We start from the raw sequence: 26246 nt of genomic DNA, 5'->3' as shown, positions 1-26246 counted from the left end.
AGAGAAACTCTCTCAGATTTGCAGGTAAACCACTCAAAAGGAAATGGTGATCCCCCTCTACTCTGTCCTGGTGAGACCACACCTTGAATATTGTGTCCAGTTCTGGGCCCCTGAGTTCAAGGGGGACATAGAACTCCTTGAAAGAGCCCCTGTGAATGTAAGGAGGAACTTTTGCACTGTGAGGGTGACAGAGCACTGGAATAAACTGCCCAGAGAGGTTGGGGAGTCTCCTCAGGAGACATTGAAACCTGCCTGGACATGTTCCCTTGTGATTTAGTCTTGGGTGATCCTGCTCTGGCTGGGAGGTTGGACTGGATGATCTTTCGAGGTCCCTTCCAACTCCCAATGTTCTGTGATGATCACTGAGTGTCCTGTAGCTTTGGATGTAATTTAAGACTCCCAGAAAAAATGAGTTACCATGAAATTACATTTTGTGTTGTGTTTCTTCATGACTATGCTGCATATGTAACGTGTAATGTGGCAAAGGAGTATTTGTGATAAGTTTTAGGTCTCTTGTTTACGGAATTACAACTGAGTTACTAGGTCTGCTACACTGGTGTAAATTAAGAGTAATTCAATTAAGTGACTTCAGAGCTATAATCCTGTATTTTGCAATTGTGTCTGGTACATGCTTTGCAATCTACGCAGCAGAGACCATGGACTATGAATTGCTTTCTGATTGAACTCAAACTTGATTTGAAAAGTCCACTAACAGAATTTATCCATTATCCTTAACAATGTTTAGTTATTATTTGACCTAAGTGCATAAAATACATGCATGTATCACAGAGTGTATGATTTGTTCTTTTCCAACGCTGGAAATAGGCAAATATTTTTAGAGCTTTGACTACTACTTTTGAATTGTAAAATCTCATTCCTGTAGCTTGTTGCAATATTAGTAGAATTTTACAGTCAGGGGATAGGGAGTGATGGTTTCAGGGAAGTTAAAAGCCACATGCTAATATAATTGAGCATATTCCCGTACACAGGAAGTTTGGTTCAGAGGGTGCATGAAAGGAAGAAAATGAATGTACACTGCGACTGTTCCTCTATCTGCATGGGTATGCTAGGAGACAAGGGGGCAGCTTTTGCTTCCTGAATGGCTAAAAAAAAAAACCCTAAACTCTTACTCAAAAGTTCTTAGTAAAATACTTGAAGAAATAGCTTCATTTTTATGGTCTCTTAGTAGGAAGTAACATTTTGCTGACACGAGTCCATCGGGAGTTAATGTGCAGCATGATTTAACATAGGCTTTTTCCCTGCAGGTCAAAAAGGAAGGATGAGTGGAAAATGTCATCTTTGTACAAGTGGTGATAGAGAGCCTGTTGCAGAGGTAAGGGAATTGTTTCTCACAATTCACAGAAAACAAAGAACCAAAGTTCAGGCAAGTCATGCTTGGCAGAAATTCCTGGCTAGCTGGAGCCACAAGTTTCTCTCTCAGCATGTCCCTGAGAAAGCATTTGGTGAGCGTGCTTTGTAGAGAGTCCCATGACAGTAGTCCTAGTAGGGAGATACAAGAAGTAGTACTATGAACACCAGGTTGTTTTTTTTCCCCATGTGTACGTGCAGAGAGCACGAGGCTGAACTGGTCGTGTGGCAGTAAATGTGGGGTGACTGAAGAATGTTTTGCTGTTGGTATGGGAAGTAATTTTGGTTTCCATTTGAAGTAACTACTGGATTTGACACATTGCTTTCTGCAGATTTGCATGCTTTGTTGTTTTAAAACAGAGCTATAAGGTATGGTTTATGGTGAAAGCACATAATAGATGAGAAAGTAGTTGAGATTTTTCTCTTAGTTTTCTTTAAATCAATGTCTTTGCCTATAATTGAATAGCATCAATGCCTTATGCAAAGCAGTAATGGGTTTTTTACACAGCTTTTCAGCAGAAATCCAGAATTACTGGTCCAAATGAATGAAACAACTAGTAAATCACTTAAAATTGAAGTAGATGCTTTAGGTGTGAATTTGGATCTGTCATATCTCTAGGTAATATCACAGATATTGCTTTGTTTTGGCTATTTTACATAGAAGTTTCAGGAACATACACTACCAGAGTTATGAATTATAGCTACAGTTCAGGTATTTCGAAGTGGCTCTTGTCAGATTTGAGATAGAGTCTCATTAACCACAGCGCTCATACCTTGCTTGAGAATCCAGACTGTTAACAGAGCTCCCAGATTTTCTATTTCTTTGTGTAGGTGTTTGCACTTCACTGGGAAGGCAGGGTGCATGAAATACTGTGCTATTAGTGTGGTGGAATGAGAAAGGCACGTTGTTAGCTCCAGGAGATGGCACTGCGTCCTCTCTGGGCTAACATGATATACACAGCTTTGAAATGTACATCGAGAAGCAATGAAAATCTGAGGGCTTTTTTCATTATGAAACACATTTCATTGTAGACCCAAATTCATCTTTAACTGTCCCAAAGATGCTTTCATGACTTTTATTTTTACAAATCATTTATATTTAAGTGCAGATGTATATTTTACCATTACCTGTACAGTGCCTTGTATTTTCAGATGACTGTCACAGTGCTTCTCTGCAATACTGGCTTTGTAGCTATTTGGAAGGCAAGGGAAACAACAAGGTGAACATTTGATGTTTACCTGAGGTTGTGTAACAGTTCAGGTTTGCCAGCCAGTTACAGAATTGGGTTGCATAGCAAGTTGTTATTAAAAATGCGTAAATTACTCTGAAAAACACAAACCCCAAGCATATTAAAAAACGATTTAACTAACAAGTTACATACTAAGTAGCAAAGAAAAAAAAAACCAACCTCCTAAACTGGTTCTGGCTGTATTGTTAGAGTAGGAAGGAGGCACTTTTTCACTGAACTTTCGGTGTGATATTTGAAAGTAAATAGCTGATAGAAAAAACAGAGTTTTATTTGTGTTGCAAAATCCTCTGGCTGATAGCGAAGGGCTGCCCGAAAGGGAAATGGGTGAGGCCTTCGCATCCTGTGCTGTGTCTCCCCGAGCGCAGCCTTTTGTACCGAGGGACGGCTGAGGAGACCTGGGGCTGCCTCTGCGGCGGTCTCACGGGGCTCTCTCCTCTTACACCGGGTCGTAGATGTTTTTCAAGGTGTGTGGTCACACCTAAGGCAATAAACTTCCCCAAAATCGAGAAGTCTTCGCGGCAGAATTAATTTAAACCGCGATTCCTCCCGCCTCACTGTTGCCGGCGCCCCCTTCCCGGGCAGCATCGCCGGGGTCCCCGGGCCGCCGCCTCCGCGGGCCGGCCACGCCGTTCTGCTTAAGCCCGCCCGAGCGGCGGCGGCTGCCCGCCCTCCCTCCTTCCCTCCCTCCTTCCTGCCGCCCCGCTGATGTCAGCCGCGCCCCCGCCGGGGCCGCCGCTCCGCGCCCGCGGCTACAGCCAGCCAGCCAGCCTGCCCGCCCGCGGCTGCGCCGGGGAACCGCGGCCGCCCGATCGCCGCGCTGCCCGCCCCCGAGCACAGCGGGAGCCGCGGCGGCCGCAACCGCGTTGCGGTGGGGAGGTGGGAGCCGCGTTTGGCAGCCGGGGAAGGAAACGTTATCCAAAGCCTTTGTCTTGGAAATCAGCATCTCATCTTTCCTGCCGCCCGACGTGCTGCCGGCGGTGGTGAAAGCCACATTTTCGGCTCGTTTGTTCTTTTCGCCGCCCCAGGCATGTCTTGACACAGCTGCGGGAGGCTGCCGTTTTCGTACACTTCCGACGGATGTCTTTGGCCGTAGCGATAGCGTTTGGGGTTTCAGGCTTGGTAGCGCATATCGGTGCGAGCGAGTGTGAAGTTCCCGTGATCGCAGGCTGAGGGAGGAAGAACTGGAAGAAAGGAGCAGTTGTGTTGGTTTTTCTTCTTGCTGGGTCAGCCTTCCTGGATGGTTGCGTTACTCTTTTGTGGACACATTGTCAAGCGCCTACAGGGAAAGAGGCTTGATTATTTTTCCCCGTGATTGGTTTTCGTCGTGATCGTCGTGCAGAAATAACCACTTTTCTCCCAGTTTGCTGGTCCGCACCGAGGCAGCAGGAATATGCTCATGAAGGAGTACCGGATCTGTATGCCTTTGACAGTTGAAGAGGTAAGCTCCGCCGCTGCTAATGCTGCTTACCAAGGCTTTTCTCTTTCGAGGCGACTTGAGGTTCTGTTTGGTTTACTGAGCGTTTTTTCTTCGTGCAATGAACTTAGTCGGAGGTGACTGGTAGAGAGGAATGTTTTTATTGGAAAATAAGGGAATCCTACAGGAACGAAGGTAACTTAAGTCTATCGAAAGCATTGTGTAGTCCAAGTGGGGGTTATAAAGATTTTCCAACGAGGCTTTTAAGAACCTTACGCCTATTTGCGAGGGAATGCTTTGTGCTGAAATCCTCTACCTGATAAAGCATTTGCCCAAAACCCAGATTCTATATATATCTTCCCCTTCGCTGAAAATATCCTTGCAGATGACAGTGGCCTGAAACTCTGGCACAGGTAGGGTAGATGTGTGATGGTTTATTAGTGAAACTTTTTTGTCATTTAAATAAACGATTGAAAGCCAAACTGCTCAGCGTCGGTCTTCTCACTCTGTGTCGGGAACATCTTGTCTTTATTTATCTGCAAACCTGCCCGGTTATTGCTGTAAGGCGGGGATGCCTGCATGTGCTACACGTGCTGCGGAGTTACTTGCGGGTGCAGCGGACACCCCGGGGCCCGACGCGTACCTAGCGCGGCGGTGCGGTGCTTTCCGGGCCGTGGTGCCCCGCAGTACAGAAGGTCGGTGCCGTTCCAGTCAGCCGTTCGTGCTGGGGACGGGGACGTCGCAGAGGGGGAACGATCCCGCTCTTAACGCGCCGCCCTACGCGGGCGGCTCTACCGCGCATCTTGCGCCGGGCGCGGCTCAAAGTTTCTCGTCTGCGGGCGGCGCCGGGGCCGCCAGGGGGCGCCCTCCTCGCGGCCGCCAGGGGGCGCGCTGCCCGGCCCCGCGCGGCGGCCGCGGGCAGAGGCTCCGGTGCGAGGGGCCATGGCGGGGGCTGTTCCGCCCGCACTGGCCCGGGGCCGGTGGTCGAGCGGGCGCCGCGCTCCCCGCAGAGCCCTCTCCCCACGGCCGGTGGTCCAGCGGGCACCTATCCCCACGGCCGCAGCAAAACGCGTTTGCTTCGCGAAGTAACGCGCGGGGTTTGTTTAAATGGCTGCAGGTGAGGGGTTGGCTGCACGGGCACCGCGGAGCATCGTTCCGTAGCCGGTCTGCCTGTACCCTCGGGTTTGGCAAACTGGCGGTATTCCCGAGGTGCGAATTCAGGCTGCCAAAGTTTCGACTCGGGCTGGTCAGGAAATTCCTTCTGGGAGCAGGACCTGAAACCACCACATGCCTGTAGGTAACTGGTTTTAATTCTGGTCCTTTCCCTGCCAAGTTACACAGTATTCTGTACTGATGGCATTATTCTTTTAATACATAATTGCATTTGTTTATTGTATTATCCTAATGTAGACAGCATTTTATCCAAGCCAGTTCCTGATGTCCTTAGACTTCCACACGAACAGTTCATTATGTCATCAGAACTTATTTTGAAAAATCCCCAAACATTTTAAATGAGATTTCCAGATATAGAAAAGCTCAAAAATCTCCCAAAACATGAATGGTTGGTGCATGATGAGGCAGAAGATGATGTTGGAAATCTTTTGTTGTCTAGAATGTTAACAGAGTTAGTAAAGGTACTCAAGTGCCTTGTAGTTTCTCTTATGTTGAATCATCCATTATTAAATCCAAGAGCTGCAACTGAGTTCCTTTAGTGAGGAGCCTAGAACGTGTCTCATATTTAGCATGAACTTAATTATTAAGATGAATAGAATAATGTGTATAATAAAGTGATGTGTTATGCAGTCATCGGGAGAACACCATGGGATAGTGTTCACTCTTCAAAAACCAAGAGCATTTTGGTTCCTAAGAGGCCCAAACTCACCCTGATATTGAGGGCTTTGATGGAAATGCAGTTTCCAAAGGACATGCAGTTTCTCCCAGGATGGGAACGTTTGGCCTTGATCTACATCACTTAGGTACCTAACTCCCATTCACATTGCTGGGAGCTAAGCACCTACGTATTGCTGAGGTTGTAGGTTTCAACAGGTAATGTGAAAAAAGCAGTCGGTTCTCAGGCAGCTGCATGGCTTCCCTCTTTGTGCTGTTGTCCTTACTTTGACTTTGCCACCCTTTTTCCACTGTTTGAAAGTTCTGGCTTTCAGCCTGTATGCTTCAATCAAGGAAATCTTTTGAATGATGAACAGTCTTCTTTTTTAGCACTGACTTGCCAGTTATCTGTGCATAGAAGTCTCAACACAAATGAGAGAGAATCCCATCTTCAGTCTGTCGTCCTGTGCTGTCACCAAAACCAGAGTGGCTTCCCATGGCATTTCTGTGAAAATAATTAGACACAGGAGGTAAAACAGTGTTGACTTTGTCAGCCTGTACTCTACTTCTGTTGTCAGATTTTGTGGAATGTGAAAAAATTTGACAATTAAGACCTAAGTTTGTCTTTGGAGAAGAGTAAAATTTGATACATGTCCCCATAATAGTAACACTATCTCCAGGTTTGAAGAGTTTCTGGTGTTGATGTGGATAGGAGACTCTGTGTGGTTGATCTTTGTTAGCTGCCACAGATTGTGCTCTGGAGGCATTCCTCCACTGATTCCCTTCCTAGATAGAACACCCAAATATTTATGGGAGTTTTGTTTGTATACCTGTCAGCTTGAAGGCCAAATGTTTTCTTACAAATAAAACATTTCCTAAGAAATGTTGATTGCTACAGACCTAACTGCTTGTGGATTTTGAGCGAGGATACAGGACTCAGAAGTACACCTTTGTTCCTTGTCCCTAAGCACCACACTACAGTTTTTATTCAAGGCAGAGCCTAACTGGTTAAACTGAGGGTTTATTGACAGTTCTGTAGGGCTGTTACATATATATTTTTGAAAGTTGCCTGATCAGCTTTAAAATAATTTGAGAAATGAAATACCATGTTAAAAAATAACAACAACTGCTTTAAGAACTTTGCAAATTAGGTCAGAATATAGCTGTTGGTTGATGCCAATATGACTGCCAAGAAGAAGTCATTCTGTACCTCATTTGTGGTACTTTTGGGAGGCATGCATGGAAATGCAATCCTTTTGTTAACACTACAACCTTATAAATATGGAAAAAATGTTTCATTAATACATACAGCAAGTAAAATCTGTTGTAGTAATTGCTTAGGATGTGTTACCCATCTTCATCCCAGCTGTGATTAATAAACAAGCCTGCCTCTTGGTTATTTTTCTTCCTGCATTTTCATGTGGTAGTTCATTCTTACAAATCGTTTGTTACATCATGTGAGAGAATATTGTGACAGGATGCATTGTGGTTTTGAAAATATCATCAGTTAAAAAAAAACATATTCCTAAGCAAGTGACAAGAACACCAAGCAATTGAAAAGGACAGCGATGCTAAGAAATTCTCAAACTTGAGTCTCATTGCAAAGTGTAATTCCCTGGTCCTTCACTGGGAGGACTGCATGGGCCTGTGCTTTTGACACACCTTTATCTGCAAATGTAACCCAAACCTGATCAGCATGTAAAGAACTTGTGTTTTGGAAGAGATGAAGGACAGTGAAGTTTGATTCGTGTGGTAAGTGATCATTCTTTAAGGGAAAGAAGGTGGAAAAGCATTTTTGCTGGATCCTGTTGAAAATGGACTTGTTATTGCTGTAAAATTCTAATGGACATGTGAAGCTAGATGTAGATATTTCAAACCTGAACATCAAACAAAATACTGTAGACATGATAGGGTTTTTTCCTTGGAAACAGGGATGACCATTAACATGTATATTGGTTCTGGACTTCATGTGTATAGCCAGTACATAAAGTCCCAAGAGGATTTTCTTTCCTTTTTCCTTTATTTCAACCAAGTTTCTCTCTGCTGAAGTTGGTGGAATTGCTCTCATTCTATGCTTTAGATGAAAATTTTTAAAAAAATTTAAAAGCAAACTTTGATCTGTGGGGAGCGCTGCCCGCATGAGGTGTGTAGGGGCAGCTGCATTGTCAGGGCTGCAAACAAGCAGAGACCTGCAAAATGGCTGTAAATGTAGATCCTGATTTTTTCAACAAAAAAATCAATTCAACATGACAAATTCTGGTTTAGAGGTGTTGTGTTTAGTCCCTTAGAAAAATATCCCATGTTTAGCTCTTTTCAAAATGTTATGAATTCTCCCAGTGTGGATTATTTACATAAAATTATTTCAGCAACATATGTGTAAACAGTATTTGTGTTCCCTGAATGCTGTGTACATTTCCTCTGTGAAACATTACATAGTCTGCTGCTTTGTGTACATAGGGTACTTGTTATAACATGTTTTATTCAGACAGATTTAAAGCTCAATGAAACATTTGAGAAAGGGGTTTTACGCCCTGAGAGTTAGCAGGTGTTATGATATTTAGACACAGCTATGTGCATGTAGAACAGAAAAGCCTTTAGTAGGGTATAAGGTGTAAAATACATTTTCTCTGAATTATGGTTGGGTGCTGCAGGACTAACATGTATCCTGCAGTTAATACAAGTAGAGTGAATACTGGTCACTTCTGTATGCTTTTCTATTTCCCAGCTATAACCACAGAACACATTTTCAGGAATATGTAAATATATGGAACGTGAAAAAGCAGTATACTGGCTGTAAGCAAACATATGGTGAAGTCAGCTTTCCTAATTTCATATGGTATAATTACTTGTAAATAAAATAATAGTTGGACCATATCATGGCCATAACCTCTGCAGAGAAAAAAATATCTGGCAGCTTTGAACTGAAATTGTCCAGCAAAAATGAAGGCTTATTGTGCAATTTTAATTCAAACTACCAACAGTTATAATGCACCTATAGTCTTACACCGATTCCTTTACAAGATGCTCCAGTACTGTGAGAAGTAAAGGACTTAGGACTCTTGTTAATTGTGCTTTCTGGATATGCCTTACAAGAACATCACCAGCCTTACCTTCTCTTTGCTATTAATACTGTGGAGGTACTGATGCATCTGGCTAAGGAGTAGTCAGAGTTAATTATTGACCTAGGAAAGCTCCTTACACGATTATGAACATCTTTTTAGCCTTCAAATGAAATCATTGTGTAAGACTCTTGTTAGCAAACAGATCTGATCTGATCTTCCTTCTGTGGGTGGTCCTGTCTACTCACATCACAAGTCCTTAGCTACATACAATGTGACCTTAAATTGACCTTAAATCTTATGAACTGGGAAGAAAATAGGTGAGAGAAAGCACCCAATGTTAACTTTTAGTAGGAAATAAGAATAGCTATTTAATTTTCTCTTGGTGCACAGTTTAGTTGTAAGAATGAGCAGATGAGAGTGGGAGTTGTGTGTTACCACAAGAAGAAAATTAGTACCTTGCTTTAGCTTGACCTTCCTATGCTAGATGTAGTCACCTAGAGAACTATACAAGCAAGGCAGTGCACAGCAGATGTCTTATCTTTATTGAACTCCACTGCAATTAGAAGACAAAAACATCCAGTTTACTCCTGTTTGGATGTTTCAGTAAAACTTTGTGAAAGAAACAAGACAACCTTTGTTCTTGAAGTTTCAGTGTAAATCATTAAAAAAATCTTTCCGTGGAAAGGATTAGGTATTACCCAAGGAACTCCAGACTCTGATACACATCTCTCGTTATCTCTCTTGCTCTGAATCTCCTTATCAACACTTGTTTTCTCCAAGGTGTATATATACATATATATACAAAGAAAATAATACTCCACGTTTGACTTGAAGGCTTTGTTAGCAAGATATAGGGCCCAGTTTTGCATTTCCCAGAAAAGAAAATGCAGCTTGTCAGTGGTTTAGGACAGTGTTTTAGGACATTTTCTAGCTAAAGCACTCTACAGAGCTTTGATGCTATCAAGAACTCAACAAAGTGTTTGCCTTTGAAGGGTAATGTAGGTTCGGAAACAAAAGAACAAGGAGAGAAAGATGCAGAATATCAATACTGGCTTTTAAAACTGAGTGCTCTCTGGGTTTTATTTTTTAGGGTGAACTTTGAGTTGCTGAGAGCATGAAGTTCTTGTAAGAGTTGATGTGAAAGCTAAATGATTGTCACTTTTGAAATTGTGGCCACTTCTGTTCATGTACCCAGTAGTGACTGTAGATGCCTAAATTGGCACCTCGAAGTTTGATAACTCTGATATGTCAAATACATTTTCCCTTAGTCCAGTCTGTTTAATATCCTCATCTGTCTAATTGTAAGGTTAGAAATAACATAATTATACCAATTTTCCTGTGCTTTTTGCCTGACTGCACATGTAAAAACTGTTAGGCAATTTTTAGCCATTAAAATATATAAAGCCCTTTAGATTATAGGAAGAGAAAGATTTCTGTAATAACTAGGAAAGATTAGAAATTATATTTTCCTTCATGAGTATTCAGTTTAGCCTAATAGGCATTGTATTGTTAAAATCTGCTAGAGATCATGTTCTTTTCTACAAAAGACTTCCTAGGTAGTTAATGGAAGAGCCAGAGTATATAGCAATGATTCATTCAGGATAGTTGTCTTTGTGACTTGTGACTGACAAATATCTTCCCCAGGCTGTCCTTACAGAACCATCAGCTGTGGACACTGAAGTACAGGCAGGCTTTCCATCTTCAGTATCTAACCTAGCACACAAGCAACCATTACATGCTATAAGGCTAGAGACAATACACACAGGCAAACCATCGAAATATACTCAATAATTGTGGGGGAGGGATAATTCTTTCGATCCTTGCTCACAGAGAACTTATTTGTCATTTTAAAATAAATTTTTAGAAGAATTGTATTTTTCCCTATATATTATCCTTATCCTCTTTGGTTCGTAGAGCATATGTCATGACCAGCAGTGTTATTTTGAAACACTTGATTAAAGCAAATGGTGACATCTCACACAAATGTGCTCTGATAGCTCCAGCACAGCCTGAAGAACCTTCTGTACGCATATTGTGCACATAAGTGAAATTACCCATGTCTGCATACATCAAGAAAGCAAGGGGAAAGGTGCTCCCCAGGATTATTGACTAGATTTAAAAAGGAGTGAAGAAAAGGCAATTTAGATTTCAGTTTGGGTTAACTGAGGGTTTACAGCCTGTAGGTGGAGGAAACTAGACTTGAACTCAGCCTGTGTTTATATATAATGCTTTTAGTCTAGCCTTAGTCTTGTTTATTTCTTCAGTTTGTAAGTTCTTTCCAGTTTTGATTAGAAGTGATCAGTCAATTTTGAATCCTTGGATATCTAATAAAATAGTATTTTTAGTTCTATACCATATGATGTGGGGTGCTAAATGGTAGGAATGACATTTTAATGGCTTTTCTTGGAAAAAAATTACCATCCATCTTTTTCCTGTTTGTGGTCAGAAAATGCTGAATTCGATTAGCTTTGTACTTTTACAGTTCTAAAGCAGGTTTTACAGGGCACACTCCTAGCTTTTGTGTATGCTTAACTTGTACATCCCTGACTTAAAGCACAAGCAGTCATGTGTCAGGAGTCACATGCATAAATGTTTGTAGACTGGGATTAGTAAAAGCCTTGTTCATATGCTCTCCAGAAACATCATGGTCTTTAGTTTTTACATGTCTGTTCTAAGATTAGTCTTGCCTAAGTGATTTAGGAATACTTAAGCTCTGTGGGAATTGTTTTTTGTGAGCATGCTGAGTATGCCTTATTTTTTATTTCATCACCCTAAATGTCATGTTAGGTTTCATGTGTTGCCCAATTAATGACTATGTTTAAATTTTTTTCAGTAAAAATATTATTACAGTGCATGACACAATAATTCTGTGATAATGACACTCCAGTATAACACATACTGTTGCTACATTGTTTGATTAACAGTCAGTCACTGATGACAGCCAGAAACACAACTGATTAATATATTTTCAGAATTTTATATTTAAAAAAAATAGACAAATAACCTCTTGTGCTTGCATGTTACTTGATAAGCATGGAGTTCTTACACATGCTGAGCTTGTATTCCTACTCATAGATTATATTAATAGATTTTTTTTTTTTTTAAAGTAGTTTCACTCATTGAATATACTGGTCCTAGTGTGCATAGTCTTCTGGAAGGTGCTCAACAACTGTATCCACCTATTTATCTGATTTTTGTCACATTTTCTTTGGAATTGCAAATTAGATGACCTTTAAGGAGTATTTCCCCTTAATAAATTAATTGTGCAGTGGCTTGAAATAAGCCAAAAGAAATATGTGGAGTGTACACGATTGAAGTCGCAAGAAACCTACCTGTTTCTTTTATCACACAGATTTGATATAAAATTGAAATCTTCAGTGAATCATCTTTTGATTTGCTTCACTCTGTATGAAAGGAAAAGCATTGGGTGGAATTCAGAGCATGGCAGTAGCAATGAGCTCTGTCGCTGGTGTCAGAGAGGCTGAGATTTCACCAAATGTGTAGCATAAAACAGAGCATATTTTTAGACTAGAAATGTTGGGAATTTAAATTCCATTGTAGTTGGAAGGTGAAAATCTGAAATAATTCTGTTGACCTCAGTAGATTAATTCCAGATTTAATCTGGACTAATCAAAACTAGACTTTAACCATTGGCTGTGGCCTAAAAGGGAATGGAAATTTCTCAAATCTGTTGCTCTTAACAAGAAAGAAACCCAGCTGACACCTCTAAACCTTCAGCATTCAGGCCTAACCTAAAAGGCATTTTCACACGGTTAGATGGAGGCCCCAGATTTGTGTCCAACCCACAGTAACGCCTTTGAGCCTATGCAAAGCTAAACGATTGCTATCCTCACACCGCAGAACTTGGCAGTAACCTCTTTGCTCTCAATTTTCAGCCCTAACTTTGTAGAAACTCCGATTCTCTTTTCTTTCCCCCATTTTTGAGGCCTTGGTCATACTCCCAAATAAGGAAGCCTGGCCAACCACAGCAGGCGTCCGGCCAGCTGGCAACAATCTGCTGCACAGAACAACAGCCTGCTGCTCTCGCTCTGCCTCAGTCTTGCAGAGAATAAGGGACTGCACAGCACACTAAAACAATTGATAATTCAGCTCCCCTCTGAGTACTGAGCTCAGGCCTGAATCGCTCTATTCCCTCAGTTACCATGGATCTTTGCACCCAGACTGAAGCTGAAGAGAGCACCGAGTTCTGAACTCTCTCAAATGATTTAGAGGGTTGCTAAGTTTATTTGCATTTGCACACTATTTGCTATTCAGTTAAGCCCAAGTTTTTTTGTTTGTTTTGCTTTTTCTTTCTATTTTTTGTTTTGTTTTGTTGTTTTTTTCTCCCAGGGATGATGTAGTATAAAAACATATTCCCATATATTAAAGGGACTTTAATACATTTGGGATAGATTATTATTTTTCCTCCCCCTGTTAACTTCAGCTGAAGCAGCATAAAGCCTACTATGGGGTGGGATTTTTTTTTTGTTAATTTTGTTTCCCATTGTTTTGCTATAGCTTATTCTCTGCACCATTTCTGCTTTTTCATAGCTGAACATGAACTCACTCAGAGTCAAGTGATGCTGAACTTCTAAATCTGTTCTGAGTGGGTTTGAGATGAGGCAAACAACACTTTAGTGGAAATGTTATGTCATAGTAACAAATGCCTATGGATTAGTTAGTTTATTTCCAGGACCTCATGGGCTATACATTGCTATTTATAATTTAACTTTCTCAAGCAGCCCTGACTGTGTTTATGTTACCATGGTGTTACTTGCCATACTTGAGGATGGATAGTAAATGCTGTAATTGAAAATAGATACTCCCACTGAAATAAATGTAACAGGTGGTTATGTTTTTATTTAATCGTGCTGTGAGCATAATACAAGTTATATGTGGATACCTCTAACCCTGCCTTTTTGCTAAGACATTTTCAGACATGCCAATTTGTTTTTAGCGGCCAGAACTTGAGTAAACAACATGAGTGATTTGTCTTGTGACAGCCCAAGGAATGTCAGTGGCAATCAGCGAGTATCCTCCACTCCAGAGAGCAAATGTTCTTATGCGAGAGAAAAGGAGATGCTCTGGTGCAGGAGAGAAGGTCTGTATCTCATCCTTCTTCTGGGGACAATAATCTGGATAAAACTCTATTTCCTTAAGAGCATTTGAGGAACAATGATTGCTGTTGCCTTGTGATTTCTTCATATAAAACCTCTTATCTCATTTCCTAATTTCCTTCAGTTGTCCACTATAAGTAATTGCGTATCTGTTTTGAGGTCTGCCCTAGATTAGTATTATGTGGCTTAGTTTGACAGCAGTTTACACCCACATTCCTGATGTTGGCAACACATATCCTACTGGCAGAACTGTTCAAACCATCCCCCTCTCCCAACCATCAGAATACCTTTTGATTAAATTTTGTCAACTCCCACAAAATAATTTAAATGTCATATATAATATATATGATGCATAAGCTGTATAATATAAACATATGCTTATATATGAATATGTATATATATTTTCATTCTTCAGAGTAAAAGGACAGAAACATATGAATATTATCCCAAATTCTCCTAACTGCTTAGGCAGTGGAAAAAAAAGGATTGTATGTTTTCCTCTCAGAAATATTCTAAAATGTGAAAATCAAATAATTCACAATAGCAGTATTGTTTCACACTCTCTACTTACTGCAAAATGTCATATGCCCAAGAGTATTAAGTAACCAAGTATGAGCACTTCAGTCAGGATAGTGTGGTGGTTATCAAAGGCATTTGTAAAACGCATTTGATAGAACCATACAAAAGATACCTAATCAGCATGATTGTATGAACAGTAAAGTGGGGAGCAGAGGTTCTTGCATGAGTTCTGCACAGTAGTCTCCTGTAGCTTTTTAGAAATAGCTGTCAGACATCTATCTTTCTCTGGTAAGTTTTGTATCAGCCAAAGGCTAATTGGGTCCTCCCACACTTTTCATATAGCTGTAGGATATAAAATTAATTTTCATCAGCAGGAGATGTGTGCATACCTAGATTTTCTCTTGAACTTGGTTCAAGGTTATCCCTCAGTTTTTCTTTTGCATTCTGCCCAAAGAATAAACCAAAGCGCCACAAAACAGTGGCCCAGAAGCCAGTATGATTTGTCATATTTTGGTTTTAAGCTGGTTTACATTGGCTTGAACTGTTGTTATTTAAAGCAGTATCACTTCCTGTGTACACAAGACCAAGAGTCAGTTTACATCTCAAAGCTTTGCTAGGAGGTCCTTAAGGTCTTTTACAAGCTCCTAGCAATTGCATTCCTTTCCTCAGGTTGTTATACTTTGAAGGCCTTTTCCACACCTAACGATTGGGGAAGTTAGACTTGCAAATGAAGTGAGCTACTGGAGCTTTCTAGGCTTACCTTATAGGTAGCAGTTGATTGACTTTACTGTTGCAGAAAAGTGAGTACGTTCCCTAGGGCCACTAACGAACTTCCATGTAACAGTAAGCATGCAGTAAAGCATTACTCTTTGAAGTATTCATGCATATTTAATGGTAAGGAAAGAAGAAAACTCAGCGTTGTAGCTGACCCAAACCTTTGACAAGCATGGTGAGTTAAAGAAAAAAGCACCGAGTTAGCAAGAATTTTTTGATCAAATGCATTATAAAATGCAACACCAACAGATTAATATATAATAGTAGATCATGTGTGATAAGAATTGTGTCAGAGATACGTAGGATTTCCCTATCAAGCCTGGGTTTTCACCAGTCCTACTGAGTTATCCCTGTACAGCTGGTCTGGTCTTTTGGTAGGTGTAGGACCTCTGCTTGCTTTTTGTGCTGGGACAGAACCTGAAAGTCCCAGGATCCTTGCTACAACCTGTGGTGCCCTGGAGCTGTGTAAGTCTCATCACCGTCAGGTGACAGTTCAAAGCATTTTCCATTTTTCTGCACCTGGAATTATGAGAAAGCTGTGTAGGAAAAGAAGTAGATTGGCTGCTTCATGAGAGCTTTGCCGTTCTTTAAATATTTTGTCCTGTAATTACTGATTTAAAAATAATTACAGAGCTGTTGGTGTGCGTTTTTGCCTTTCATATTTTGCAAACCCTTATTTTACTTTTGCCATTATGACACCTTCCAGTCAAGAGTTTCAAAGGAAAAGGACTTTTACTCCTTTTTATATACATAGCAGTTCATCATCCTGCAGATTTATTTGTGCAAATGATTTGTATATGTCAGGTTTAAACATGCACAGTAAACTTTGCAAGTTGACATGTCAAGTTATCCTTAGTAAGTCAGCTGAAGGTTTGCTCCCTTGTGTCCTTTCCATAGCAAATTAGAGTTCTGTATTTGCTCATGATACTCTAGAAAACAGGGAAAGAGAAATTATATTACTTGAGTTTTGGAGCATCAGTAGACATTTACTATTTCCTATGCCTGTGTGTTGATACTAGTTTAAAACTATTTTGTTCTTAGGCTTCAAATATTTCTTCAGATTTTGCATTTATACTGAGATGAAAGGTTCTAAACAAATGAAGTAGAGTTACTAGGCTTGTTCCTGTTAAATATGTAGCATTTTTTTATAAACTCTTTTGTGAATCATTTCTTGATGAAAACTGGTGTTTCAGTCTCATTGAGTTGCTGAGGAGGCTCACATGAAGGAGGCATGAGAATGCAAAGACTTGCAGTGACACAGAGCCATTCTAACGTACAAGGTATGGGATCCCTTTCTGGGAGACTGCAAACAACTTTGCTAATTAATCATTACCTTAGGGTAGGATGGCATTTTCATAAGAAGAAATAACTAACTCAAGATTGGAGGCTCATGTATTGAATTCCTAGGGAACCATGCACTGGTAATATGGGTAGGTCTTGTTTCCTTTCTGTAGATCTTTTGAGATGTTTCTTTGTAATTTCACACTGAAGTCTTATGTCCCTAGTAGGACATTTCTGTGTTGGGGGTCTCTTTAAGTAGAAGCAGTAACAGTAGCTATGCAGTATGGGCTAAGTAGTGGTAGACTGGGGGCTGTCTGGTTCCTCTGTCTATAGAAAAAAATGGTGAAGCCTAAATTTTCATCCCTGAGTTCTTCCATCTGTCATGTGCAGAGGTGACCCCCTGGTGAATTTGTGTAAAGAATTCTAAGCTTATATTCCAGGTGTTCATTGCCACCAAGGTCAAGGAGATAAAGTTACTGGGCTTTTCATCGAATCAAGAGCTGCTCCCTCAGCATTGCAGGCTGCAAATGATCACTGTAATTCTGTATCCTCCCTGGTCTATGTTCTATCCTTTTTTCTCTTTGTGCTCTATAATACACCTCCCACTCCCTTTTTAAATCCTTTTTGTAGGAGGTTAATTACAAAAATGTGTCTTTCCATCCTTGTTGGGTTCAAGTTATCACTTGTTCTTTTTATATATTGTTCATTGGGGATTTTTTGTAATAAGTTGTGGATGAGTATGCTACCATCGCTAATGAGGATGTTGAACACTGTAAGACCTGCCACAGATTCCTCAGGGACATCACTGGTGTCCTCTCTCGAGTGATAAAAAATTACTTGTCTACTTATTTTACTTTTTAAATGGTATATTTTGAACAATGATTTATCCATGTAAGGACCTTTCTTCTTATCTTATGGCAAATTTATTTCGTTTAGAACATCTGGCGTTGTGACCTTGGCAGAATGGTATTGAAATGGCCAGTATCAGCTAGGTCTCCTTTGTCTGCATATCTGTTGACCCCCTCAGAGACAGACTAAGACATGACTTCTCGTCACTAAAGCTATGTTAACTTTTCCCTCTCTATTTATGCATCCAAACTGTGATATTCACGTGTTTTTCTTTTTTTTTTTTTTCTTTTTATCTGGAATAATAGGAATCACCCTCTTACCCTCCTCCTGTTTTCTGTCCAATACATTGAATTGATGACAGCAAATAAAAAGCATAAGAAAAGCAAATTAATATAGCTCCTGTCCTACTTGCTGACAGTATAGAATTTTAATTTAATGGTGGCACAATATATTGAATTAATTTTAAGTGTAAAGAGACAGAAATCTGATTTGAGTACCAGCTCTAATTTTTTTTTAGCATGTCTACCTACTTTACTGCATTTAACGGCAAAACTTTGGTACAGCATTTTTAATGACTTGAGGTTTTTAATACTTATTTGCTGAATTCATTGACTATTTGGCAACTGCTTCTTAAAGAGGATCAGAGAGGTAGCAATAATGCTAACAATTAGGATTTCAGGGGGTTTATTAATATTTTTGGCAAGAAATATTTGTTAGTGGTGTGCAACAGTATTTCCATATTATATTATAAGTTGTTTTGCCAAGTGCTGGTTGGCAGTATGTCATGTTCCTTCATTTCCATTTGGAGCTGAGTATTCTTCTGGTCGTTTTATCTCTGAAAGGAATTAACATTTGCTTTATTTTAGATACTAGCTCTTGTAGGATGCATATCATTTAAACTAATAGGATACTGTGTTATGAGGCATGGTTCTTTTGTTTATCCAGGCTTTGTCACTGCCAGTAGCAAACATTTTTCTGCTGTCTTTTCATCACCACAGTCCCAGTTCATGCCCAGTGCACACGGAATTGGCAGTCCTGAAAGCAGATAAATTTCCATGTCCATGTTTAACTTTGATTTGTTCTTACACTTCTTTGCTATAACCTCCTCCCACCGCCTGTAAATCAGTCGGTGAAAAGCACACCATGTACACTCTCTGCAGCCAAGCATTTGATATGGGTGTAATTAATTGACAGCATTCCTATAGTATGCTGATAAGCAAGATTAGTGCCCTTGTCAGGTCCACTTCTACTCACAGTGGAGTCAGTGGGAGTTTCCCTTTTTTTTGCATTAAGAATGTGGTCCTAAGAGAGAATTCACTGAATGAAAAGCTACATCAGCTTTAGGTACAAGGGAAGAAAATTTAGTAATTTATCTATCAGTGGGAAATAAGGCTATGCCTGCAGGGTTGTGAATTTTGAATTGAAGATTTACCTCAATTGTGGTGTCTTGGATTGTAATAATACAATAAATCAGTTTGCAATATAATCAGTGGGCACAGTTAGTACAGACTGTGTTAAAATTGATATTTAAGACGGGTAGTTTTGTAGTAAGAGGATACTAACTTGAAAAGTTTTCTAAGGTAAGATCTAAAGTAAAAAAGGAAGTAATATTTCTGTGGACTACCAACCACTGTCATGGCAAAGAAGCAAGACCAGGAAAAATAAAAGCACATGATCAAATGCTCATGGCAACACCTGCACGATTAACTACTCGCACTAGGAAGGTATCCTTTGAGGTTGCACATACATTTTGTTCCCTGTTATTTGTTTTTCTGGCTTTGTGTTATACAGGCTCACCTGGTTTCATGATTCAAGGAAGTTCTCTTTGTCTTACTCTACCACAAAGGACTACAAGTGCTACAAGTGCCTGTGACTTTCACATTTATGTGCTCTTTAACTCTGCTCTGTCAGAGGACCACAGTATATTAGAGAATTCAGACTTGCCTAGGGACTTCTAATCAAATTGTGGAACAGATGATTTGATAAATGATACATAATGTGGACAAAATGGCTCAAGATGAAGCAAAGGTTTCTCTGGTCAGTAGATTTGTAGGAGAGATGATCCTGGCTTGGTAAATGCCAACACATTTTTCTTTTCTAAGCGTTTACTACTTTACTGCCTCATTTTCTTCAGCAAGTGAGTTAATAGTAATAAAAATGCTTCCTGTGGACCTCTGAACTTAGGCACTTTCACTGTCTGCTGCTGATATAAGGAGGAAACCTGTTTTCTTCCTAAGAAAGTTAAAGCATGCCATGACCACAGGTGCAGGGATCCTTGTACCCTCCTTCGTGCTCCACATTCAGATAGGAATGACATCAGGAGACGCTGGGACCTTTTTGTTTAGCTGAGCTTGGAGTGGCTGTGGTGGTGAAACTGGTGGCCCATGGAAGCTTTCACTGTCAGTAATGGGGAAAATATGCAAATATAATAATCTCCTGAATCATCTTTTATACGGTGTTACTGTAGCCTGAGACAGAACTGCAGCCACCAAAAGATGCAAATCCCGTTTGTGTGAGTGACAGAGTGAGGGTGTCCCTGTGTTTAAATAGGGCATTACTCAAAATAGTGCTATTCCAGCTTTCCATGGGAAAGTACTTTCTGTTCAGAGAGATGTTTTCTTTCTCTACCTACTCATCAAAAACACCATCAATCCCAGTTCCAGTGAGGCAAGCTTCTGTGGAATGTGATGTTTGTTATTTCCCTTACCTGATAAGAGCTCTATACCTAGATTTGTACAAATATAACACGGAGTTTAAAAAAAATGCATGAAAAAAAGGCTTATTCAGGAGAACTTAGTCCTCCCGAAATATTTTTTACTAGACTAAGGAGAGGTAAATTCAATTTTTCTATTGTTTTCAAGCACCTTCATGCAGGGAAGGGAACAGGATTGAGTCTGTTGTGTCATGAATATGTTGGAAATAATTCAAAGGTAACCCCTCACTAGTGTTTTTGCTTCTTTTGAAAAAAAAAGAACATTATTACAGTGCACAACTTGCAGATAAATGTTTTGAATTTATATAATAGAGGAAATAAAATTTTCTGTGCAAATTAGAACCATGCCACAAATTTATTGAATGTTTTTGGTGGGGTTAACAACAGAAAATTGAAGTCTATATCAGCTATAAACATACTCAGACAGCTACCCTCTAGGATCTTTAGGCTTGATTTTCTTTTCTCTGCATGCTTGGAATTTGTACACATGTCAAGAATTTCATATTAAGAAATAGGACTGACTGCCAAAGAAGATCTGGTGAACAGAGATGATAAAAATCCCCCCGCCCCATATTTTGAAGTGTAATTGCATCACAGATAAACCATTGCGTATCAGCTATCAAAAGGAGCTTTAAGCTATTATAGGACACGTAAACTAATGTGTCATTTTTCTGTTAATTTATGTGGCTTCAGTTTGTCCTGTAAAATAAATTATTATCCTTACAGTTTATTTTTCCCCATTTTTATTAGTTGAAACATTTAGGATGATCCACCAATTCAGTTTGAAGTACTGAAGACTATGTATTCATTGCAAGCATTAGTTTAGTACCAGTGTGTATGTCCTTCTGAACATCAAATTAATAGTTTGAGCTGTGGAGGTTAAAAGGAATTTTAAGTGCTGCTTTAATGAGGACAGACAGGAACATCTTTGGATACCTTGTATCGAATTTAAGTAGGATGCCTATCTGATATACTATTATAGTGGTGCCCGCTACTGCTTCCATAATTATGGGCCTGTCAGCATTTCCATTACAAACCCCTATATTACAGCTGAAAATATCACTCTGGGATGAAGTTTCTTACAAAGGCTTTCAGCCTTGAACGAAGAAGCTTTCAAAATTCATTCTGCTGCTTCTCCAATTTAAGAAATGAAGTTTTGCGGTTGCTTCCCCCACCCTGTGTTAAGGTCTTGTTTTCAGGAAAAAACAGAGAGAGTCAGAATACTGATGTTTGTTTCCTGTAGCGTGAATGGAACACATTCAGAAGATAAGAATTGAAAGTTGAACGCTTTTGTTTAACCACAAAAACAGAGAAAAAAAAAAAAGCACAAGCATGAAAAGTAGATCTGCAAGCTGCCACTCTGAGTTCAAACCCACCTCATCTGCAGCCTGTCTGCAAAGGCTTCAGTAGCCTATATCCATCCATTCTCTTTTCATAGATTCCAAAACAACAACAAAAGTATAGTTTTGTATTTCATCAGCATAGAGTGGTTTAAAAAAATCATTAGTTAAGGGTTCAAGCACAAGCACTCAGAAGTAGGAGGTGGCAAAATTAACATTACCTGTACAGTTTTGGTGTGCCTACTTTTTGAATATATTGTTTTTAAAACCTGGTTCCTGGAAAGGCTGTGGCGTGCTCAAGGGAACACCATTTTTTCATTATATAATTTTTTGGTCGTCTTTTCTAGTGACTTATCACCCATCTCCAAAATTGAAACCACTGCCTGTCATGGTTTTGAGTGATGCTTATCGTTAAAGTATCTGTTTTACTAAACAGATAACAATTTATTTTCATTATACTTTTTAAAAAATAAACAAGTTTTTCTAATTTTACAGATGACAGTAGTTGAAAATGCTTATTTTGAGTATCTAACATTCAGAACCAGATTTTTCAGAGTGGAATTCTATACCCCATTCAAAACACAGTTCTCATTGCCTTTGTCTAGCTGGTGAAAATTTAGCATTTATTTGAATTGGATCCTGCAGCAAGTGGGGTACCTAGATGGTCAGGAACAAGGAGATAGCAATTGCTTGTGGAAAATTTGGGTTTAAGCAATTTTCCTGGTGTTCCCTAGATTTTTTTAAATTTCTGTGATTTCTCATCCTCGTGCATCACAACTGGGTAGGGTTGTGCTGGTGATGCCCAGAGGATATGAGCTGATGTGGATTCTTCAATTCATACGACCTTGAGCTGGCACAGTTTTCCTTTCCCTGTATGTTTTTCAGCACATCAGCAAATGGAGCAGAAGCTCTATGTAAAATCATCTACATTAGTATGCAGCTACCTTGAATAGGGAGAAAAAATGGTACATGATTATTTAATTGTGCCATAGTGTTTATGTACACAAGTGCATCCATATCCACAAAGCCATCCATCACGTTTCCATAACTCTCGAGTGCCTGGCTTTGCGAGCTTGGGAAAATTTCCTTAAGCATAGTTTTTGTTTGTAATTATTTTAGAGGTTTTTAAAATGTTCTGAGGGGGGAAAAAAAGGCTTGGCTGTATGGCCTCCTGCAAGCAGCTGTCTGTACTGTCTTCAGTGTTTAAACCTTGAGATGCGCTGCACAGGCTGCCGAGACAATGGAAGGTAACAGATAAAATAACAATTTGACGTATGATAGAAGGGAGTAAGCACAGGAGAAGAAGCAACAGAAAGACATGATAATATATAAGTAAAACATATATCTTTATATATAGTAGGATCTGTGAGAGACTAGAGAGCATGCAGTAAGCACATGAATATTTTGATATTCATCTGGAAAGCTCTAAAAAGATTCTGTTGAGAATATGGAATGTATTTGCATAGGCTTAAATTTAAAGTTTTATATTTATCCAAGGTGCTAAATATGAATAGCTTTTCATGTCAACAGCATGAGAGGTATTTTATGCAAATACTATGTCTGTTGAATTTCAAGTCCCTTTTCTAGTCTGCTCTAGGCATGAGAGCCTTCTAAAGGGAAAAAAATGCATTCATTTCTAATACAATGGATCTTTTTTATTTAAGAATCACTATTATTCTTACCAGCAACCGAAACATTCCCGAGCTATTTTGATTGCAGCTTTCTGAGCCGAAAGTAGACACAGTGAAACATCCACATAACTAAAATTTAGCAGAGTTGTTACCAACCAGAGAACAATCTAATGGAAGTTGTGGGCAAGCTTAATGGCAGGTAACCTGTTACTTCTCTGCTTATGCTTTAAATAGGTATCTCTATACTGCAAGTGGTTCATTCTCATACTGCTGTCGCTGATGGGCACATGTTTTAAATACAATTCTCCTAACCGAGAAATACTGCTACTTATTTACACAATATACTGCCCATGTCAGTGTTAAAATAAATAGTTGATGGTAACATAAACTTGTGTTTTACTTAACTGGCAATGACCTGCTACAGTATCAACATAGTTGCAAGCAGTGTAAACACTACCCCTAGTAAATACACAGTGTATTCACTAAACCAGCTTCATTGGAATTATTGTCAGAGCAGGACACTGACAACTGCTTGGGATAGTTTAGGCGAGATTCATCAAGAGAGCGGCTGCCTTCAAGCCAAATACAGATCAGGAGGAGCTGAGAATGGTTATTTGGCTTCTGTTGTAAGCCCCTTTATCTTTGGTTCAAAATAATAATAAAGCACAAGTCAAAGCCAAGGTGGAGAAGGAGCTGGGTATAGGAACATGTCTGAGTGAGTACTGCAGTCCGTTATCTGTGCCTGGATTAGCTGGAGATGTTAGACTGGGTGTGGGAAACAATCTGTCCACGGTAGCAGAGTGCAGTTCAGCCAAACAAATCAGCCCACACGGAGCCTGCGCTGGGGGGAATGTCTGTATGAGTTTTTATTTTCATGTTGTTTATTTGCTAGCCCTTAAACCTCATCTTCTTTCAGCTCCTCTTCATATAACCTTCTAAAATGCATCTAATCTTTCATTTCAAGAAAACTTAAGGTTGTTCCACTCCTTTGAACTTCTTAATTAATAGCTATTCATACAAATCTTTAAGCTGATGGCGTTTTCTGAGAGGCTAAGATTAGTTAGTCTATTTCAGCAAGGATAGATTATAGCATTTTTATTCATGGTTTTGTATTCTTGCTGGGGCAATTGCAATTTTAGGCATTTCCACGAGGTTGTTATGACATCTAGAAAATTATTTTGAAGCCAATATGCGATGGTAACCTGAGAATTCATTTACTGTCACTTTTTCTTTCTGATGTCACTGGTAAGAGAAAAGTCAGTCAGATGGCTTTAATGAAACATTTGGTCTACGGATGAATGGAGAGGCAAGCGTGTCTCTGCAAGTTTCCCTTTGGGATTGCTTGCATTTCTATACTTGAGGAAGTGCGTATTGTGCTCTGTTGTTGCCCTGAATGTGTGTCTTCACAGAGATGGAATAGTAATGCTGCAGTAACATCTTCCAGTTAATCATGTGGCAAACATACAATAATGTAGAAGACTGTTTCACATCGAACTGACTTCACAAACACCTTAGCTGCAAAGATAAAAGCATCTATTTTGTAAAGGTTGATAGTTTTGTGATACAAATCTCACCAATGGTTAGAAAGGGAAAGAAAATAATCTAAAAAATGGAATGGCAAAGCATAATATAGTATTTCAGCTCTGCATGATTGTCTTTTCATATTAAGTGGAAAACCAACGCTAGTTTTATCTTCATGATGTACTGAAATTCTGAATTGTATTTGCATTTCCACAGGTTAAAAAAAAAAAAAAGGAAGCTTGAATCTTCATAGGCCTTTGTTCACATGAGTGAATCTTTAGTTGTGCTGGCTCTTTCTGTGGCAGAGAAGTCATTTGTTGAATATTTGGGGTAGTCAGTGTTTTGTGCCACAGTGCAGGGGTAGAACAGCAGTGTGAGTAGCAAGCCTCAAATTCAAACCTTCTGCTGTGTCGCTCTCTGTAGTGTACATTACGGTTTACAGGAAAAGCACAAGGTGTATTTAAGAAAACAGCCATACCAAATAAGGCACTGTACAGAAAGCTTGGTTCAGGCCGTCAGACTTGTAATGATGTGCAGTCATCCTTTTCCTCTCTACCATAAAAATAAAGTTGAGGAAGGTGGAAGACTGGTATGAAAGCCACATCTGCCGGGTTTGTACCCATGGGAGCGGGCTGTGTGACATACGTTTGCTGTATGTGGAATTCCCAGTATATAGGGTAACAGAGGAAAAACTAGCAGAGACAAATCCAAGGCTGAAACCATGACTTCATTTGCTCTCTTCCACACGTTACAATTCTGGTGCTGTAGTACAGATCTTCTGTTTGTTCTCAGTAACTCAGAAGGAACCAGGCGATGAGAATCCTCTGAGTTGGAGAAGAGCTCTGACCCTTCGCTAATTTGAGTACCTGGTTCGCCCTCTTGGAAGGTTCATTTGGTTGTCAGATCTAAGCTTTTGTAGCTTGGTCATTACATGTTTATATGTTAGAAATTATTGAAAGAATAAGAAAATAAAGCAATAGTCAGTCATGCTTCCCAGACGCTGTAGTTTTCATTTCACTAAGTGCCATGGGAAAGTTACATGGAAACACTGCATTGTCATCTAGCAGTCTTGAGTGCGCTCTTGCATCTTCCCTTTCTCGGAGTGAACTTTGTTTTGCAACACTAAGTCCTCTTCTGTGTTCAGACTTCACTTTAAACAGCTTAAATATTTTAAAATAGAATTTTCAGATTGTGCAATTTAAATTTAAAGGAATAAGTTGCAATCAAAAAACTTGTCTTGATTTTTTTTTTTTAATTATTTTTCCCCCTTGGGCATTAAATATTATTTTCAAGACCACTGCACTGTCTGTTCTATTTTATTGTTAATATTTGAGGTATTTTTTCTTTATAAAGTGACTTCATTTATGTATCTTAGCTGTTTATTTGAAGTGAGTCATTTGGACATCCAGATTATATCAGGTAGCTATTGAGCTATTCAGAATCATAATAAGAGAATGGGCACATGGTTTAGTATTGTCAGCCAGAGTATGCACTTTCAGTATATAAACCCCTAAGTGCTTGTACACATGCACACATCCCACTGGAAGTGCCAGATTTCTTCCCACATATTGTCCTACTTG

General features: G+C 39.7%; 1 protein-coding gene across 1 annotated transcript in view; it reads left to right on the top strand.

Annotated features, from left to right (window-relative positions):
- Positions 1-4008: 4008 nt before the first annotated feature.
- Positions 4009-26246, top strand: part of PITPNC1 (phosphatidylinositol transfer protein cytoplasmic 1) — a gene marked incomplete at its 5' end in the record, with an annotated part of 77333 nt that continues 55095 nt past the window's right edge. The window contains one exon of the mRNA XM_084273398.1: positions 4009-4056. Coding sequence (XP_084129524.1) covers positions 4009-4056 — 48 coding nt within the window. The remainder of the gene's footprint in view (positions 4057-26246) is intronic.

The sequence above is a fragment of the Gallinula chloropus genome (genome assembly GCF_964237585.1).
Source record: "Gallinula chloropus genome assembly, chromosome: 20".
Classification (NCBI taxonomy): Eukaryota; Metazoa; Chordata; class Aves; order Gruiformes; family Rallidae; genus Gallinula; species Gallinula chloropus.
Note: the sequence above shows the minus strand (reverse complement) of the source record. Positions and strands in the feature narration are given on the sequence as shown.